The sequence below is a fragment of the Megascapheus bottae genome, chromosome 26 (genome assembly GCF_031878675.1).
Source record: "Megascapheus bottae isolate mThoBot1 chromosome 26, mThoBot2.hap1, whole genome shotgun sequence".
NCBI classification, from domain to species: Eukaryota; Metazoa; Chordata; class Mammalia; order Rodentia; family Geomyidae; genus Megascapheus; species Megascapheus bottae.
The window spans coordinates 10,409,148-10,427,050 of record NC_143534.1 but is presented as its reverse complement, the minus strand read 5'-3'; the positions used below and the strand labels follow the sequence as shown (position 1 = coordinate 10,427,050).

The 17,903-nt window shown below is 44.6% G+C and overlaps 1 protein-coding gene across 1 annotated transcript; it reads left to right on the top strand.

Moving 5' to 3' along the window:
* The first annotated feature begins 64 nt into the window (after positions 1 to 64).
* LOC150045932 (phytanoyl-CoA dioxygenase, peroxisomal-like) lies at positions 65 to 16,516 on the top strand. The gene is made up of 9 exons (XM_090318908.1): positions 65 to 168; positions 3,321 to 3,379; positions 4,838 to 4,948; positions 5,729 to 5,897; positions 8,850 to 8,931; positions 11,531 to 11,712; positions 13,506 to 13,655; positions 15,051 to 15,185; positions 16,237 to 16,516. Exons 1-9 carry the CDS (start codon positions 94 to 96, stop codon positions 16,288 to 16,290), a joined length of 1,017 nt encoding a protein of 338 aa, XP_090175034.1. The 5' UTR covers positions 65 to 93; the 3' UTR covers positions 16,291 to 16,516.
* Positions 16,517 to 17,903: the final 1,387 nt, after the last annotated feature.

The window sequence follows — 17,903 nt, the reverse complement described above, 5'->3', positions numbered from 1 at the left end:
TCCTTGGCCGCCTCTCTCGCCCCTGGGGCGGGGCCAGGGCCTGGTGAAGAGGGGAGGAGGTGGGGTGTGTGGACCAGTGTCCTTGCTTCTACCATGGATGCACCACGCACCACCACCCGTCTGAGGACCATCCTGGGCCACCTCGGCCGCACCTTGTCCTGTGACATCGTATCCTTCACTCTGCGTGGGCCACCTGGCTTCCTGGGTGATGCCCAGGGTCCCTGAGTCTGGACCTCTGTGGTTCTCTCCGGGCCTTGGGGAGGGAATCCCTTGCTGTGGGGCCTGCTGCTGGGTGCGTGGCTGTCGCGCCCTGGCAGGGGGTTGGGGGGGACTGCAGCCAGCCAGGAAGCCGTTCCTCCTTGAGGATGGGCTCCTGGCTCGCCCCGCACGGTGGGCGGCTCCGCACACTGGAGCCCGCAGGAGCTGAGCCGCCCCCGCCCCCGCCCCTGCCCTGCGCCCTGGGGACCCCGCTGCGCCCCTCCTCTGCGCCCCTCCGCTGCCCACCTCCGGGAAGGGGGACCTGCGGGAACTGCCCGGGCCTTCGCCTTTGGCAGCCTGAGGAGCCTCGCTGCCACCTTCCTTAGGACCCTGAGCTCCAGCAGCAAAGGGACAGCCAGCCACAAGGTGACTTTCACAGCTGGCCAGGCCCACTGCCAGCTTAACAGACAAACCAGGAGATGACGACCTCTCTAAGGAGGACAGAATCTCAGTGTCCACAGAGGAGACTCCACCAGGCAGGGGAGGTGACAAGCCTCCAGAGGCCTTAACCCAGAGCAGCAGCTGTGGACTGGACCAGTCTGTGTCACCTGGCATGGCCAGACGCTTCGGTGCTAGGCTCCTCCAACTGGGAAAGCCCTGGGCAGTTCTGCTTAGGACTTGGTCCAGTCTCTAATTTCTTTTTTATTGTTGTTGTTATTCGTGGGGCTTGAGCTCTGGGCCTGGGCAATGTCCTTGAACTTCTTTTGTTCAAGGTGAGCACTCTACCACTTGAAACCCCTGCCCACCGCCCCACTCCCTCCACCCCCCACCCCCGCCCCTTAAGGCTTTTGTGAGTAGTTTATTAGATGGGAGTTTCCTGGTCTTTTCTGCCAATGCTCAGATCTCAGCCTCCTGCAGAGCTAGGATTATAGACTTGAGCCACCAGCACCTGGCTGTCACTACTCTTTTGGTCTAGTTTTTGTTTGTGTTTGTGGTCGTGGAGTTTGAGGTCAGGATTATAGGTATGAATCACTGACACCTGGAATCATAATGCTTTTGAAGTATAAAATATGTTTTCTTTTTTTTTTTTTTTTGCCAGTCCTGGGCTTGAGCTCAGGGCCTGAGCACTGTCCTTGGACTTTCTCAAGGTTAGAGCTCTACCACTTGAGCCTCAGCACCACTTCCGGCTTTTTTGTATGTATGTGGTACCAAGGAATCGAACCCGGGTCTTTGTGTATGCTAGGCAAGCACTTTAACCACTAGGCCAAACTCCCAGACCTAAAATATGTTTTCAAAATACGGATTTGTAAATCAGGAAAAAATAAAAAAAAAACTCACAAATAATCATTTGGCCAGGCACTGATAGTTCATGCCTATAATTCTAGCTACTCAGGAGTTAGATCTGAGGACTGGGAAGGAGGTAAAGATTAAGGTTGGAAGACAGCCTGGACAGATAAATTGGAGACACTCTTATCTCCAGTTAACCAGCAAAAAGCTAGAAACGGAGGTGTATTTTGTTTTTTTTGTTGTTTGTTTGTTTGGTTTTTTTTTTTTTTGCCAGTCCTGGGCTTGAGCTCAGGGTCTGAGCACTGTCCTTGGACTTCCTCAAGGCTAGAGCTCTACCACTTGAGCCTCAGCACCACTTCTGGCTTTTATCTATGTATGTGGTACTGAGGAATCGAACCCGGGTCTTCATGCATGCTAGGCAAGCACTTTAACCACTAGGCCAAACTCCCGGCCCCCGGAGGTGTATTTTGTATGGTAGAGCACCAACCATGAGCAAAAGAACCAAGTGAGGCCCTGATTTCAATACCCACCACACACACACACACACACACACACACACACACACACACACATGTGCATACACATATATACACACTATTTCACCATTTGTAAACTTTCTGGTATAGCTCTATTTAATATATATATTAAATATTCAGTACTCCACTCTTCATACATTTTTTCCATCTATTTTCAAATTGTTTTATATCATAAATGTTTATATATAACCAACATTTTCTCTGAGAACAACCATGCAGCAGAAATAGTGGAGAAGAATAAGAGCATGGCTTCCCAAAGGCTTTTGTGTGCATGTCCTTGAAGTGACATTGCTGAGAGCAATTGAGCAAAGGCTTTCACGAGCCTACTGCTGAGATTATATTCTGATGTTTCACTATCCTTTTTCTTGGTTACAGTATTGCTACCCAATTCTAGGAAGACTGTATTTAAGAAATAATAACCAGCAGGATGCCTGGGGCTCACCTATAACCTAATTACTTAGTGAGCTGCGAATGGGAAGGTTACTTTAACGAGAGTCTGGACAGAAATGTCCTTAAGAGTCCATCTCTAAAAGAATGCAAAAAACTGGCTGCTGGTATAGTTCAAGGGATAGAACATAATAAGTGCAAAAGGTCTTAAATTTAAGCCCTAGTACTCAAATATACAAATAACCTGTTAATATGTAGCAGGTAAATGTAACTCTTTAAACAAAAACCAAGAAAGAACAGGAAAATGCTATGTCAACAATCTGCAGTTCCTGTGTAAAATGTGTTCTATAGGATGGGAGTTTGGCCTCGTGATAAAGTGTCAGCCTAGCATGCACGAAAATCTAGCTTCAATTCCTAGGTACCACGTCCATAGAAAAAGCCAGAAGTAGTGCTGTGGCTTAAGTGGTAGAACTCTAACCTTGAGCCCTCTGCATGTAGTCAAGCCCCCTACCAAGAGTCACATTTTGCAGCTTGCCTTTTCTACCTGCTTGTGGAGATGAGTCTTGATGTTTTGTGTCCAGCTAGCATACTGGAGGGAAGTGATGATCTGAACACAAATTGGAGCTCTGGTGGTACAAAGGGGTTTGCAGCTCAGCCATTACCCCTGGTGGGTGACCACAGCTGGTTTGTTACCCAGAGGTCAGAGTCCCAAGTTTCCAGCGCTGCTTCCCCAGGGAAGATATTTAGGTTTCTTGTGCTGTGGGTCATGAACTGAAGAGGCAGAAGTCAAAGGCCTGCCTGGGAGGCCCCGCCAGTCTTGCATCTATTTCTGAAAACCAAGTACCCAATAGTTTCTAGAAAATAGTTTCTAGGCTCTTCCCTTTCTGTTGTCTGCCTTACCCCTCATTCTAGGTGGCATACCCCACTTCCAGTACTGTTTCATCCACTAATTTCCATCCTCAAGAATTCCAGTAAGTAGATCTCACCTTCATTCATGGCCAATGGGTGTATGTTTCTAGTGGGGATCAACCTGTCAGACATGTCAGCCATTAGCTTTCATCATTCAAGTCCCCAGTTCCAGGTCCTGCACTAATTAAGAGAGTCATGTAAAGTTTGGAAGGCCTTGATTTTAATTTTGTATGTGTATTCTAAAAATCAGAAACCAACAACAAATACACAATCTCACTTTTAAAAACTCATACATGATATATCACATTTAAATTAGCTTATATTTATATACTATATGTAATATTATCAGTGCCTCACCTGACATTTTTAATGCCTGAGTCATATTTCCTGGAATGGATATGTCATTAACTTTTCTTCCATTACTGTACATTTTTTGGTGATCATAGTTAACCTTTGAACGTAAAACTTTATAAACTTTTCCAGATTATTATGATTATTTTATTTTTCTTTGTTTGGTTATAGGGCTTGAACTCAAGGCCTGAGTGTTGTCTCTGAGCTTTTTTTTGGCACAAGTCTAGCATTCTACCACTTTGAGTCATAGTGCCACTTCCAGGTTCCCAGTGGTTATTTCCTGCCCAGGCAAGCTTTGAACTTGGATCCGCAGTTTCTGAATGGCTAGGATTGTAGGCATAAACCACCAGTGCACAGCCAGATTATTTTCTTAAAGCATTAGAAATAGAAATGTTTGATTAAAAAGCAAATATGGGGGCTGGGAGTGTGGCCTGTGGTAGTGTGCTTGGCTAGCATGCATGAAGCCCTGGGTTTGATTCCTTGGTACCACCTACACAGAAAAAGCTGGAAATGGTGCTATGGCTCAAGTGGTAGAGAGGAGCCTTGGGAAAGCTCAAGGACAGTGCAGGCCCTGAGTTCAAGCCCCAGGACAAGCAAATAAATAAATAATAGCAAACATGGGCTGGGTGCCAATGGCTCATGCCTAAAATCCTAGCTACTCAGGAGGCTGAAATCTGAGGATGGAGGTTTGAAGTGAGCTGGAATAGGAAAGTCTATAAGAATGTCATCTCCAATTAACTTGCCCCCAAAGCCAGAACTGGAGATATAATTCAAGTTGAACAAAAACACTCAAGGACAGCACCCATGCCCTGAGTTCAAGCCCTATAACAGCCTCAAAAACAAACAAACAGGGTCTGAGAGTTTGGCCTAGTGGCAAGAGTACTTGCCTAGCATGCAGAAGACCCGGGGTTCAATTCCTTGGTACCACATACATAGAAAAAAGCCAGAAGTGGTGCTGAGGCTCAAGTGGTAGAGCTCTAGCCTTGAGGAAGTCCAAGGACAGTGCTTAGGCTCTGAGCTCAAGCCCAGGACTGGCAAAAACAAACAAACAAACAAAAAAAACCAAACCAAACAAAAAACAAACCAAACAAGAGTCAAATTTGTGGTACATTTTTTTGACTTGTAATTTAAAATTTGAGCTTATTTGGTGCTATTTTCTTTTCCTTTAGGTTTACTTTGGATAACAACATCCTAAGTGTGGAGCAGAGACAATTTTATGAAGAAAATGGTTTTCTTGTCATTAAAAATCTGGTATCTGATGAGGACATCCAGCGCTTCAGGTATATTAGTACTAATTCTTCTTTGACAACAATGTGGATTACAGTTGTGTATAAAATGCAAAATAGATTAGCTTGTGCAGGTTCAGATTTGTGTGTGTGTGTGTGTGTGTGTGTGTGTGTGTGTGTGTGTGTGTGTGTGTTGTTTTCAGTGCTTAAACTCAAGGCCTGAGTGCTGTCCCTGAACTCTTTTTTTTTTCCCCCTGCAAGCCCCGGGATTTGAATTTAGGGCCTAAGCACTGCCTCTCAGCCTCTTTTTGTTAAAGGTTAGCACTCTACTACTTGATCTACAGCTACACTCCAGGGTTTTTTTTGTTTTTGTTTTTGTTTTTGAGATAAGTCTCATGGACTTTCTTGCCTGGGCTGGCTTTGAAATGTAATCCTCAGAACTCAGCCTCCTGATTAGGTAGGATTACAGGCATGAGCCATAGGCTCCTGGCTCTCACTGTGCTTCTTTCCTTAAGGTTAGCACTGTACCATTTGAGCCAGAGCTCCACTTACAGCTTTTTGGTGGTTGATTGGAAATAAGAGTCTCATGGACTTTCCTACTCGGTGTTAGCTTTGAACCAGGATCCTCAGATCTCAGCCTCCTGAGTCGCTAGGATGATAGGTGTGCATTGCCAGTTCCTGGCTTTCAGCTAGAATTTTTGAGCCTCCCATTTTCTCCTGTATCCCAGAAGAATTCCATGTAGGACTCCAGGACAGAGAAGCCATCCTGACTGAACTCACACAGCTTTCCACAGGAGAGCTGGCTTCACATATGACATCTTTGTCATTTTCTAGGGATGAATTTGAAAAAATCTGTAGGGAGGAGGTGAAGCCACACGGATTGCTTGTAATGAAGGATGTGTCCATTTCAAAGCTGAAACCTGGGCTAAGTGAGAAAGTGGTCTCTAAGATTCAGAACTTCCAAGAACACCAGGAACTCTTCAGATACTGCAAACTTCCCCAGGTGAGAGTGGGCCCTCTACTTCTTCCCCTCAGCCCCCTCTAGGCTGGCTGGGGCTCTGTCTCCCAAGATGTCCCATGGGCCCCTCCCATCCCTCCCTGTCAGGTCTCTAGAGGGAGGCTCTTCACTGGAGGCCATTTTGCCCCAGAGGAAGGTAGCAATGTGTGGAGGCCTCACAGAGGGAGATGGGAGAGGTGTGGTTCTGTCTTCTAATGGGTATCTGGGATCAAGGATGCAGCCCATATAGTCTATAGATTCTAGAATATATGGAGGAGCCCTTGGCCCAAAGAGTTACCCTACCCCAAATGCCAGTAACACTAAGACTAAGAATTCCTGCTGTGGCTGGAGTCAGTTATCTCTGGCTAAGAAAAGAAGGGATTCTGCATTAAAAAGAGAAAGTTCTTCTATGACTCTAGAATTACAGGTGGGAACTACTGGCACTTGGCATCATCATCATCATCATCATCATCATCATCATCATCATCATCCTCTTCCTTCTCTTTTTCTCCTTGTCCTTCTCCCTCTCCTTCTTGTTCTCTTTCTTCTCCCCCTCCTCATCCTCCATGTCCTTCTCCTCCTCTTCATTCTTCTTGTGGTATAACTTGCTGGCTCATACTCATAATCTCAGCTGCTCAGGAGGCAGAGAGTGGGAGGATCTAGGTAGTAGGCCAGTAAAACAAAAAGCTGTCTAGATCCTGTCTCAAGCAATTTGGGTGTGGTGGTGTTCCCCAGTGTTTTTCAGCTGACCTGGAAGTATAGGTAGAGAGACCATAGTCAAAGACAAAAACACAAAACCCTATTCCAGTAATAACTAAAGCAGCCAGGTACCAGTAACTCACACTTACAATCCTGGCTACTCTGTATAAGATTTGCTGGAAAGGAAACCCACAACATGGTTCAGGTCAGAAAGAATTTATTGGGAAGAGGCCCACGAGAGATGGAGGTGCTGAGAGACAGAGAAGGAAAAGGAGAAAAATAAACAAAGAGGACCAAATCAGGATTATATAGGGAAAAGCAGTAGATGGAACCACATCGGATTAGGAAGTGATCTCAGAGCTCCTTTGCTGACTCACAGTCAGGTGATGGACAGTCAAGGGACTACTGGTTTCAGGTTGGCAAAGAGGAAGAGGGGAGGGGATGCTCTCGGGGCAGACCAAACATCTGGAGGCTGAAATCCAGGAAGATCATAGTTCACAGACAGAAGGGGAAGAAGTGTCTGAAAGACTATCTCCAAAATAACCAGCAAAAAGTTGAGCTGGAGGGATGGTCTAAGTCTCATTAGGTGTAAGCAATAAATCTGAGTACAAACAAGGCCCTAAAATCAAACCCTAGTAGTGACAAATACAACCAAACAATTAAAATAAGTAGAGCCAGGACTGGCAGTTTGGCCTAGTAGTAGAGTGCTTGCCTAGCATGCACAAAGACACGGGTTTGATTCCTTTGTACCACATACATAGAAAAAAGCCAGAAGTGGTGCTGAGGCTCAAGTGGTAGAGCTCTAGTCTTGAGAAAGTCCAAGGACAGTGCTCCAGCCCTGACCTCAGTCCCAGGACTGTCACCCCCCCCCCCCAAAAAAAAGTAAAATAAATGGAGCCAAAAGGGCTGAGACATAGCTCAAGTAGAGGTAAGAGTCGCAGAGGGACTTTTCTACCTGGGCTGTCTTTGCACCATGATTCTCAGATCTCAGCATCCTGAGTAGCTAGGAATGTAGGCATGAGCCTGGTACCTGGCTCATCAAGTTTCTTTTTCACATCCAGTGGATCTCAGAACTCCTTATCAGTTTCTGTGTGCCTTTTAAACCACTGTAAAACATCCCATTGGATCCTGAGACTAGATCCATGGTTTCTTCATCATTTGTTCAGGAAGGTTACACAGGAGACTGTGCATTCAGCACTTATAAAATATTATCATCAGATGCTGGTAGAAAAGTTGACCAATGAAGGAAGACTATGCAGGTTAGCGATCTGTGATGTCATATTTAGACCCTAGAAGAGAAGGCCCGAAGGAAAGGGCTAGTCTGTACTGTGATCCTCCTATTTATGCTTCTCAACATAGCTGGAATGGCAGATGTAGTCACTACCCAGCTGTGGGGTTTTTTTTTGTGTGTGTCTTTTTGTTAATCTTGGGTTTTGAGCCCGGATATTGTCCCTGAGCTCTTTGTGCTCAAGGCTAGCGCTCTACCATTTTGAACCACAGTGACCCTTCCTGTTTTGAGTAGTTAATTGGAGGCAAGAGTCTTATAGATTTCCCTGTACAGGGTGGCTTTGAACCTCGATCTTCAGATCTCAGCCTCCTGAATAGCTAGGATTAGATGCATGAGCCACTGACACTGAAGTATGCAACTTTTTATTGGTAGAAACCAGGTCTCCCTAACATTTTGCCTAGGCTAGCCTGGAACTAGAATCCTTCTGAACCCAGGCTCCTGAGTACCTGGGACAACAGACTTGAGACACTGAGCCTGGCCTCCTTGTTCACTCGTGGGACCCCATTTTCCACCCCTCTGTCTGGTTCATAGACCTCATGTCAGGTCTTGCCACGCTCGTTTTGAGGAGTTCGCAGAGCCCCTGTTCTGTTTTCTGTGGGAGTCCTTACGTTGAGTCCTTTCAGAGGCCTTTCCTCTTAGAGTGTCTAAGAAGGACCCTGCTTCTCCTTGACTTTTCTCTACAGCTTCCGTTTAGCAGAAGCTCTGTTCCTGTCTTTCCTACTTGCATCTTATTTGTCTTGTAGGAAAAAAAAAATGACTACCTTCCAAGTTGGCACCAAAAATCCATTAATTCAGAGAATTATATGTCTAGCATGATTTTCAATTGCTGAGTTTTTCATGCTTTGTTGGCTGTGTTTGAAAATGCCAGTTGGATTTTAGACGGCTGCCATCTTGGTTCTTATATGATCACTGCACTCTCTGCCCCTGGTCTAACCTGTTTTCCTATGAAGCTGTTCTTTCTTTTCTCTTAGATCCTGAAATATGTGGAGTGTTTTACTGGACCCAATATTATGGCCATGCACGCAATGCTGATAAACAAACCTCCTGATACTGGTAAAGAGTTCTCTGTTAGGGAGAGGCAAGAGAAGAAAAGTTGTTGAGTTAAAGTATTCAAAGCTGAAGTTCTAACCCTGACCATTTGAATGAATATCATTTTATTTCATTCTACATATTGTTTACATTATAACTGCACTGAAGTCTCATAGTAATTTTTATATTTATATTTATATTTTATATTTGTGCAAGTACTGGGACTTGAACTTTGGGCCTCACATTCTTGTCTCACTTTTTCCACTCAAGGCTACCACTTTACCACTTAAGCCACAGCTCTACTACTAGCTTTTTGGTAGTTAATTGGAGATAAGAGTCTTACAAACCTTCCTGGCTTATTTAGTTTTGAACCACCATCTTCTGGTCTCAGACTTTTGAATAGCTAGAATTACAAGCGTGGGCCATAAGGCCCAGTAGTGAATTATTTTGACTGGAGGATTATTGTTAAATTTTCAGATGACTAGCTCTTTTAATACAGTTTAAGAAAGACAGCAATTTCATATACTTGAACGACTTACTATGTATATGCTTTATCATCCAGTCTGAGCCATAAGAGCACATATTCAGCATTCCTAATCTCAAAACTGTATTTATTGGCTAGGAGCATGTCCTACTGGTAGAGTGCCTGCCTAGCATGCACAAAGCTCTGGGTTTGATTCCTTGGTACCACATATCTCATAGAAAAAGCCACAAGTGAGCTGGGCATGGTGGCTCATGCCTGTAATCCTAGCTACTCAGGAGATCTGAGGATCAAGGTTCAAAGCCAGCCTAGGCACAAAAGGACCTGAGACTCCTATCTCCAATTAACCTCTAGAAAATGGAAAGTGGGGCTTGGCTCAAGGGTAGGATGATAGCCTTGAGCTGAAGAGCTCAGGGACAGCGCCCAGGCTCAGTTCAATCCCATGACCCTCCCCCCCCAAAAAGAAAAGAAAAAGCCAGAAGTGGTGATGTGGCTCAAATGGTAGAGTGCTAACCTTGAGATAGCCAAAGGACAGTGCTCAGGCCCTGAGCACTGGCAAAAAAGCAAACAAACACAAAAATACAAAACTGTATTTATTGTATTTAACCATTAAACTTCCAATTATAAGTCAAACATGGGCATTCTTAAGAAGTCTTGTTGCTTGCCAAAATGCAAACTCTGAGTTCTGATTTCCAGGTGGACTAAGAAATACAGTCTAGGTTTTTTAATGTTTTTATTTTTATTTTTTATGCCAGTCCTGGAGCTTGAACTAAGGGCCTGGGCTCTGTCCCTAAGCATTTTTGTGCAAGAATAGCACTCTGTCATTTGCACCATATCTCCACTTCTGGCTTTCTGCTGCTTAATTACAGACTTTCTAACTTGAGCTGGCTTTGAACTGCAATTGTCAGATCTCAGCCTCCTGAGTAGCTAGGATTACAGGCTTGAGGCACCAGTGCCCACCTGCTTCTCAATTACAATAACTTCTTAGAGATTCTCCAGCTGGTGGCTCTTAGATTACTTGGAGAAATCCTTGTGTAACAGCAACAACACCAGTCCCAGTGGACTTCTCCTTTTCTTCCTTTCTTCCTCCTGACAGCAGGAAAGGTTCATGTGATTGGGCTGGAGCTTTTCCTCAAAGTCTGTTTCTCCATGGCATCTTGTCTGGAGAGATGGAGCAGAGCTGGGAGGAACAGCCATGTGACACTACTGTCTGACACTAACTCACCTTCTGTGAGGGAAACTACTTGTAACCAGTTACTTAGAAGGGGATCTCCACCTTGTCCCTGCCCCATTGTCTTCAATTTAATTCATCCAGAATTTTTTGAATATTTATTGCCTGGTACCTGTGAACCTAATCCAAAGTGATTAAAAGAAAAAAAAATAAGCTGGGTGCAGTGGCTCACACCTATATTCCTACCTACTCAGGAGGCTGAGATATGAGGATCAAGGTTCAAAGCCAGCCTGGGCACAAAAGAACCTCAGACTCTTATCTTCAATTAACCTCTAGAAAACGGGAAGTGGGTCTTGGCTCAAGGGTAGAGCCAAGAGTGGAAGAGCTCTGGGACTGTGCTCAGGCTCAGAGATAGAATGGTAGCCTTGAGCTAAATAGCTCAGAGATAGTGCCCAGGCCGAGTTCAAGCTCCATGACCCCCCGCAAAAAAAAGAATGAAAAGAAAAAAAATATTTGGTGCCTGTGGTTCACATCTGTAGTCCAAGCTACTCAGGAAGCCAACTTGGGCAGGAAAATCTGTGAAACTCTTATCTCAAATTAACCACTCAGAAAAGCTAGAAATGGAACTGTGGCTCAAGTGAGAGTGCTAGCCTTAAAATGCTCAGGGACAATGCTCTAGTCTTGAGTTCAAGCTGCAGGATCAGCACAAAAAATAAACAAAGCACACTAGAGCTAATGTGTCACTTGTTCGAGTGAAGTGTTAGCTACTAGTAACTCAACAGCAAGCAGCTGAATTTGCAGCCCTTGTGTTGATTTGCTGTTTCAATTTGGTGTTTATCTACAAGGACTGATTTTCCGCAGAGTGGTTTCGTTTGTTTGCTTCGTGCAGGCATAGTCAGCACAGTGGCTTTCCAGGCCCAGGGTAAGAGCACTGACACTTGAGCATCCTTTGAGACTACGTTCTTTTCCAGGCAGGAAGACATCCCGGCATCCCTTGCACCAGGATCTGCACTACTTCCCCTTCAGGCCCAGCAATCGCATCGTTTGTGCATGGACTGCCATGGAGCACATTGACCGGAACAATGGTTGTCTGGTTGTGCTCCCGGGCACCCACAAAGGCTCCCTGAAACCCCATGATTACCCCCAGTGGGAGGTAGGTCTGCTTGCCATGGTTCATGGTCAAAATCTCTTTCTCTGTTTTTACTTCATATCAATATCCATGAAGAGCTGAGACAAGAGACTGCATTGCCTTTCTTCAAAATGCCTTCTCCTGTGATTTGCATTTAGAAGTAGAGCAGGTTTGAGAATATATGTTAGAATACTCGCTCTTTCAATATAAATTTGAAAGCCTGAATTGGGCTGGTACTACCTAGGATCTGAGACTGTAAAGCAGTTATCAACAGCTCAGTGTTTCAAGCCTATCATCCCAGCTACTCAGGAAACAGAGATTAGGAGTGTTCAGGTTCAATTAAAGTAGCAGATGAAAGAGATTGCCGTGAGGGATTCAGGCAGGAAAGAGAAAGGTTTTATTCAAACTGCATCCCATCATGCAAGGTGGAGTAGCAAGCCTAAAGGGACTTGCAGCAGCCTGGCCCCGACTTATGTAGGGAAAGAGTGGGGAGAAAATGTGGCCCGGTGAAGGGAGGTTTGTCCACACTGGTTGTGGTTGTGACTTCAGAGCCTAGGACCCACCCACAGTCCTGGGGAGGTAACTGGGGACAGGGGATGGAGAGGAGGTTGGCAGGGAGTTCAGGGATGTGACCTCTGGGGAAGTGGGCAGCCTCCAGACTCCCCTTCTTGGGACAGGCCTTATTTTCCAGCCTTTTAAAAATTATGAAGAAGGGTGCAGATTCTCTCTGGCTACCTCCTGCCGGCAAGGGACATCGACATTAGAGGTAAAAGGCAGAGATAGGGTCCTCTCCAGATGAAGACAGCATGCAGTAGTTGTCCTTGATGGTGGAGGTGAGTCCTCGGATGAAGTCTGAAGAAGTGTCATTAGGCAAGGACTAGGCAATAAGAAAAATATTAGAGATGGTGGGTGCTGGTGGCTCACACCTATAATCCTAGCTACTCAGAAGAGTGAGATCTGAGGATCACGGTTCAAAGCCAGCCCAAGTACTAAAGCCTGTGAGACTTTTATCTCCAATTAACCACCAGAAAACTGGAAGTGGCACTGTAGCTCATATGGTAGAGTTCTGGCCTTGAGCTGAAGAGCTCAGGGATAGCACCCAGGCCCAGAGTTCAAACTCCATGACCGACCAAAAGAAAAAAAGAAAAAAAAAATGAAAGGGAAAAAAAAAAACCTGCAACATGTTGGGGGAGGTTGGGGCAAAAAATGAATGACTTAGCTAGTTTTTAATCTCCTGCATTCCAGGCTGTCCTCAGTGTAAAGGGAGACCCACTAAGCTGTCAAGGCTAACAATCCTGAGTGTAAGACTTATTATCCATACAAATAGCAGGTAACAAAGGCAAGAATGTAAATTCCTGTCCAGTTTTAAGCTAGACAGACATGGACTTTAGATGCGCAACCTTACTAACTTATTTCTCTCCATCTCCCAGCTCTATTTAATTTTGAAAGGGCAGGCACAAAGTGGCTCTAAGGTGTAACATCTCCTCTTATTCTTCTCCATGGTCCTTCATTCCCAGGACTGGCTGGGTCCTAGGTGCTTGTTGCTGGGATAGATTGTTCCAGTTGGCATTTACAGGGTTTGAATTCAAGGCCTGCCCACTATTCCTGAGCCCTTCTGCTCAAGACAAGTACTCTACCACTTTGAGTCACAGTGCCACTTCTAGAATTTTACTGGTTAGTTAGAATCTCAATTAGAAACTAATTTAGATGCCTTTCTTGCAGAAGAACTTAGAGCCCTTGCTTTCTCTGAGTCATTGTCTAAGTTTTAATCCTGGAGACCTCTCACATATAGACGTGGCACCTGTTCTGTTTTCCAGGGGGGAGTTAACAAAATGTTCCATGGGATCCAGGACTATGATAAGAACAACGCCCGCGTGCACCTCGTGATGGAGAAGGGAGATACTGTTTTCTTTCATCCCTTGCTCATCCATGGATCTGGACGGAACAAAACTCAAGGATTCCGGAAAGTAGGCATTCTCATCGCTGTTACTCTTTTCGAAGATGAATGGTTTTCATTCAACTGGAATTTGGTCCAGATTATTTATCAGGAATATATTTGCCCTCTTTGTCCCTTCTTTCTTTCTTTCCTTCCTTCCTTCCTTCCTTCCTTCCTTCCTTCCTTCCTTCCTTCCTTCCTTCCTTCCTTCCGCTGCCCACCTTCTCTCCCTCCCTTCCTCATTTCCTTCCTTTCTCCCTCTCTCCCTTCCTCTTTTTCTCTTTCTTTCTTTCCTTTCCTTATTCTACCTTACTTCTTCCCTCTCCCTCTTCCTCTCCTCCCTCAGTCGTCAGTAAGAAGCCTTAGGACTTCCCTTTTATCACTGAAGAAGCAATGTGATGTTAGGACCCTAAACCAGTTAGTACCAAATCTGGTTCATCATGGGGTTGCTTAAAAACCATAGAGTACTTTATGGCATACCAGCTCTGCTTTCAAGGAAAAACAATGAGATACTGAAGTTATAAAATCTGGATAAACAGGGGCCAGGAGTTTGGCCTAGTGGTTAAAGTGCTTGCCTAGCATGCTTGAAGACCTGGGCTCGATTCCTCGGTACCACATACATAGAAAAAAGCCAGAAGTGGTGCTGAGGCTCAAGGGGTAGAGCTCTAGCCTTGAGAAAGTCCAAGGACAGTGCTCAGACCCTGAGCTCAAGCCCAGGACTGGCAAAATAAAAAAAAAAATCTGGATAAACATTGGCTATTTATTTGTGCTAGTCCTAGGCCCTGTCCCTTAGCTTTTATGCTCAAGGCTAGTACTCTACCGCTTGAGCCTCAGTACCACTTTCAGGTTACTGTTGGTTGGTTAATTAGAGATAAGAGTCAAAAGAACTTTTCTGGACAGGCTGAGTTAGAGCCTTGATCATCAGATCTCAGCCCCAGTAACTATGATCACAGGCATGAGGTACTAGAATCTAGCCAATTTTTATGCTAGTGGCTTGAGCTGTGGCTTTGGTGGTAGAGCATTAGCCACGAGAGAGAGAGAGAGAGAGAGAGAGAGAGAGAGAGAGAGAGAGAGAGAGAGAGAGAGAGAGAGACAGAGACAGAGACAGAGACAGAGACAGAGACAGAGAGACAGACAGAGAGAGAGACAGAGAGAGAGAGAGAGAGACAGAGAGAGACAGAGAGAGACAGAGAGAAAAACAAAACCCAAGGACAGTGACTACGCCCTGTGTTTCAAGCCATAGGACCAGCATAACCAAAAACAAACAACAACAACAACAACAAAAATGAAAAAGCAGGAGACTATATTTTGGAGACAATCAGGTCCTTAGTGAGCTAATTCACTCTCTAGGAAGAGGCTCCCTGACAGGAATTCATCGCCTTAGTGGCATGCCTTTCTCCAGTATCAATTTGTTCTTGCAACACAGGCCATTTCCTGCCACTTTGCCAGCTCCAACTGCCACTATATTGACTTAAAAGGCACCATTCAAGAAAACATGGAGAAAGAAGTCATGGAGATTACAGATAAGAGGCATGGAACTAGAAGCAACAGCAACCTTAAGGTAACCTCACGGGAGATAACCAAGGAAAGACCTCAACATATACCCAGCAAGAGAGAGGCTCTGAGTTCTAATCTAAGACTGCTGAAAGAAAATCACTTTCTTATTTTCCCCTCAAGATATTTAACTAATACTTAATTTTATTTGACAGTACAGAGTGTACCTGGGTGTAGGGCCCCTTTTGGAAGCATTGCTGAGAATGACAGTGGAAGTTCAGTTTGTACTTGCTTCCTTAGGGGAGGCCTTGAAGCTCCTTCTCAAGTCTTCGGTGGTCCTGCCACACATGGGCAATCTTGTCCTACAAAGGTCAGGCAAGACGAAGCAGTGAAGAGTTAGAGGACAGGAAATGAAGGACACTGGGCTTTCTGAAGGCACAGAAGCCAAGTTACGGTTTAGGATCATACATCTCTTTCCCATGTAGAATTCTTATTTAGAAGTTAGGTGATCCAAGCATATTTCTAGTGGGCAATATCATTTACTTTTTTTTCTCAGTATTCTACCACTTTCTACCACTCATACCCCCAGGACCCCAACTGGCAATTTCTGAACAAGTTTTTGTGTTGCCAAATTTGCAACTAGAGTTTTATGGGAGACATAGTGTACATAGGCAGAGAGTAAAGATTGTTAATGTCTACTAGTAAAGGTGATAAGACCATATTTCATATGCTTTCCTAATTAATATGCATCAATTCACAATCATTTATTTTTATTGAGTGAAGATCAGGACTTTGGCGGTAGCTCACTGGTAGAGTACTTGCCTAGCCAGTGTAAGGTCCTGGGTTCTATCATTATCACTATCCACCAAAAAAAAATTTTAGTCAAGGCCACTGATAATCAACAGAAAATTTATCAGTTAAGGACTGTGTGAGGTGGCTCAAGCCACTGAGATGGAGCATCACACTGACTCAGGACACACTCACGTAGGGAAGTAACACTGTTCTAGCTGCTGGCAAGTATTTAATTGGAGTCTTGGGGCATGGTTTCTAATTCTAATGGGAATGAACAGGCCAGGGGACGTGTCCCATAAACACTTTCTGCTTGGTGCTCTTTCCAGGATATTTGGACATCTGCAGCCAGGCTTGTAAAAGGAGAAAGAATCAACCTTTGAAAACAGCTCTTCCATGTGGCTCTGTCAGAGGAAATCAAAGCAAGCCAAGAAATCCAAGGAAATGTTTCCTCTTTGTAGTGTGTCTTCTTTTCTCTAACTTGGTAAAGAAATCAGGAGCTTTGTGTGTGACAAAATTGTGTGGACTTAGTTTTGCATTGTAGCACTGTGGAATGGTGTGGGTAAATATTTCTATAAAAAAATTAACTTGGGGGGCCAGGAGTTTGCTAGTGGTTGCCTTGCATGCACGAAGACCCGGGTTCAATTCCTCGGTACCACATACATAGAAAAAAGCTGGAAGTGGTGCTGAGGCTCAAGTGGTAGAGCTCTAGCCTTGAGAAAGTCCAAGGACAGTGCTCAGGCCCTGAGCTCAAGCCCAGGACTGGCAAAAAAAAAAATTGACTTGGGGCACAACTAATAAAAGTGATGAGGGTTACTTTCGCATTGTAGCACTCTGGAATGGTGTGGGTAAATATTTCTATGAGAAAAATTAACTTGGCGCACAACTAATAAAAGTGATGAGGGTTAGTTTCGCATTGTAGCACTCTGGAATGGTGTGGGTAAATATTTCTATGAGAAAAATTAACTTGGGGCACAACTAATAAAAGTGATGAGGGCCTGGAGTTTGGCCTAGTGGTAGAGTACCTGCCTAGCATGCACAAAGTCCCGGGCTGGATTCCTCGGTACCATATACATAGAAAAAGCCAGAAGTTGTGTGGTGGCTCAGGGTAGAACACTAGCCTTGAGGAAAACCTAAGGACAATGCTCAGGCCCTGAACTCAAGCCCAGGACTGGAAAAATAAAATAAAATAAAAGTGATGGGTGTATCAGTGTCTGAGTTTCTTCTATGCAATTTTCTCTATCCAAGCAGGAAAGAAATCTTGGAAACTCAGCATACATTGAGTTGTGCATTCTCCTCTGATAAATCCACCCCTACCAATGTCACATATTTATTTTTCAATCTAGAAAAAATGCACAGTCCAGTCATGAAAGCCTTAAGAAGGGAGCATATGCATTTTTCTTGTTTGTCTTTATCCCCCCCCCACACTCCATTACTGAAAATCTTACTATGTAGTTGGTCTGGCCCTGAACTCACAATTACCCTTCCTCAGTCTCCCAAGAGCTAGGATTCCAGGCATCTCACACCATATCCAACATGGATATTGTCTTCATGCTTAGACTTGAGCAGTTGTATCTGGGAGGAGCCTCTTACCACATCTACAGAGTGCATACTCTCATCGTGACTTATTGCCAATGGTTTTGGCCTTGACCCTGACCAACTTAAGCCATGTGTATCCTCCACTGCCCACATCGTCCACTGCCCATAGTGGATCGCTCCGAGGGAATTCTCACAGATGTGGATTTCTTATTCTCTTCTCTTTCAGGATAGGATATTGTCATGAAATTTCTGGAATTCTTCTGCCCGGTGTGATCAATTTTGTTTATTCATTTATTCTTTCAGTAAGATTATGAATAAGAGCCATATGATAGCATTATTGGTATGAGCTACTGCTCTTCAGGAGGCTGAGATCTGAAAAAGTGGCTTACACTTGTAATCTTAGCTTCTCAGGAAGCTGAGATTTGACGATTGTGGTTCAAAGCCAGCCTGAGCTGAA